Genomic DNA, 1,398 nt, shown 5'->3' with positions numbered 1-1,398 from the left:
GGTGATAGGAAGAACTACGCCTCCGCCACACTCTCTGAGTTGTTGCCAGAGGAAGTTGAAGCCGAAGTAAAAGCAGCTGCAGAGATATCTATGGGAACAGAGGTTTCTGAGGAAGATATTTGCAATATTCTGCATCTGTGCACCCAAGTAGGTTACATCTACATAGAATACTATTGAGGCTTATAATGCTAAGAACTACCTGATGGCAGTGATGATTTCTACATTTGTTCACCTGATAACACTGTGAAGGTGTCCAGTCACTACCTCATCTGATGCCATCTTGGTTTGTCTACTGGGGGAGAAGATAACACTAAAATGAAGTAATTTTGTACTAGTATTGTATAAATGATAAAGTACATGAAACCCATTAAGAAAGTAATATTAGGAGTAAATTTACCTAAGATCAATCACATACTCTGATAATTTAGGGCTCCAATGGAGAATGTGTTTGCTTCGTTTGCAATAGGGTGTTGTGTGAGACATGATGGTACACACCTGTGATCCTATTATTCAGGAGGGGAGGCAGTGGGAGATGACATTGGAAGTCCCTGTGTCAGAAAAGGAAAGAGTCCTGCACTGTTACCCAGGCTGACCTCACCACTCTTAGGCCAATCCTTCCTGAGTAGCAGGGACAACAAGTGTCTTTCATTGTGACCAGCAAGGAATCCAGTGAATTACTTATGAATTTTGCACTATTTTTATACATAGTTATTACTAATTTACTACTCATGATATTTCTTGTTAGGTGATTGAAATCTCCGAATATAGAACCCAGCTATATGAGTATCTTCAAAACCGAATGATGGCCATCGCACCCAATGTGACAGTTATGGTTGGCGAGTTAGTGGGAGCACGGCTAATTGCTCATGCAGGTGACAGTTTTGATGTAATTTGTAAACATGAGTATTTGCAGTTGAGCTTTGTGGGGTTTTTTAATCTTCAAACTTTTTAGACACTAAAAAGGCCAAGTGTTCGATGATGATTTTTTACTTGTATGCCTGATCCTTTTGACAGTGAAGGCATCTTCAGTCACTACCTCTTCTGAGACACTTGTGGTCTATTGTCAACAGATTGTCATGGTCAATTAGAATAGTCAGATGAAAATAAAAATTAGCATTTTCCTAAGAGCTTATTATGGGCCTGAACCTGAACATGCCTCAAAACTAACATTTGAATATAGGGGTGGGGTTTTTTTTTGTTTTTTGGCGGAACTGGGGATTGAACTCAGGCCCTTGCATTTGCCAGGCAAGTGCTTATTCTACTGAGCCATTTCACAGGCCCCTTGAATGTAGTTTTTAAAAAAATGACAGCATGACATATCTTTGATTATCTCAGTTTCATTGCATATGCTGTTTTATTTTTTTTTCAAAGGTCTAGCATTCTTTTTTTTTTAATTTT

The 1,398-nt window shown here is 38.8% G+C and overlaps 1 protein-coding gene and 2 non-coding genes across 3 annotated transcripts in view; all 3 read left to right on the top strand.

The window, feature by feature from the left end:
* Positions 1-1,398, top strand: part of Nop58 (NOP58 ribonucleoprotein) — a 37,766-nt gene that overhangs the window by 23,217 nt on the left and 13,151 nt on the right. The window contains exons 7-8 of the mRNA XM_004626740.2: positions 2-147; positions 746-872. Of these exons, the coding sequence (XP_004626797.1) occupies positions 2-147; positions 746-872 (273 nt within the window). The remainder of the gene's footprint in view (position 1; positions 148-745; positions 873-1,398) is intronic.
* Positions 201-281, top strand: LOC111815481. Its single transcript, XR_002820163.1, has one exon. It is a non-coding gene; the product is annotated as a small nucleolar RNA SNORD11B (small nucleolar RNA).
* On the top strand, positions 969-1,050 carry LOC111815480. Its single transcript, XR_002820162.1, has one exon. It is a non-coding gene; the product is annotated as a small nucleolar RNA SNORD11 (small nucleolar RNA).

The sequence above is a fragment of the Octodon degus genome, unplaced genomic scaffold (assembly GCF_000260255.1).
Source record: "Octodon degus isolate 3935 unplaced genomic scaffold, OctDeg1.0 scaffold00016, whole genome shotgun sequence".
In the NCBI taxonomy this organism is placed as follows: Eukaryota; Metazoa; Chordata; class Mammalia; order Rodentia; family Octodontidae; genus Octodon; species Octodon degus.
Note: the sequence above shows the minus strand (reverse complement) of the source record. Positions and strands in the feature narration are given on the sequence as shown.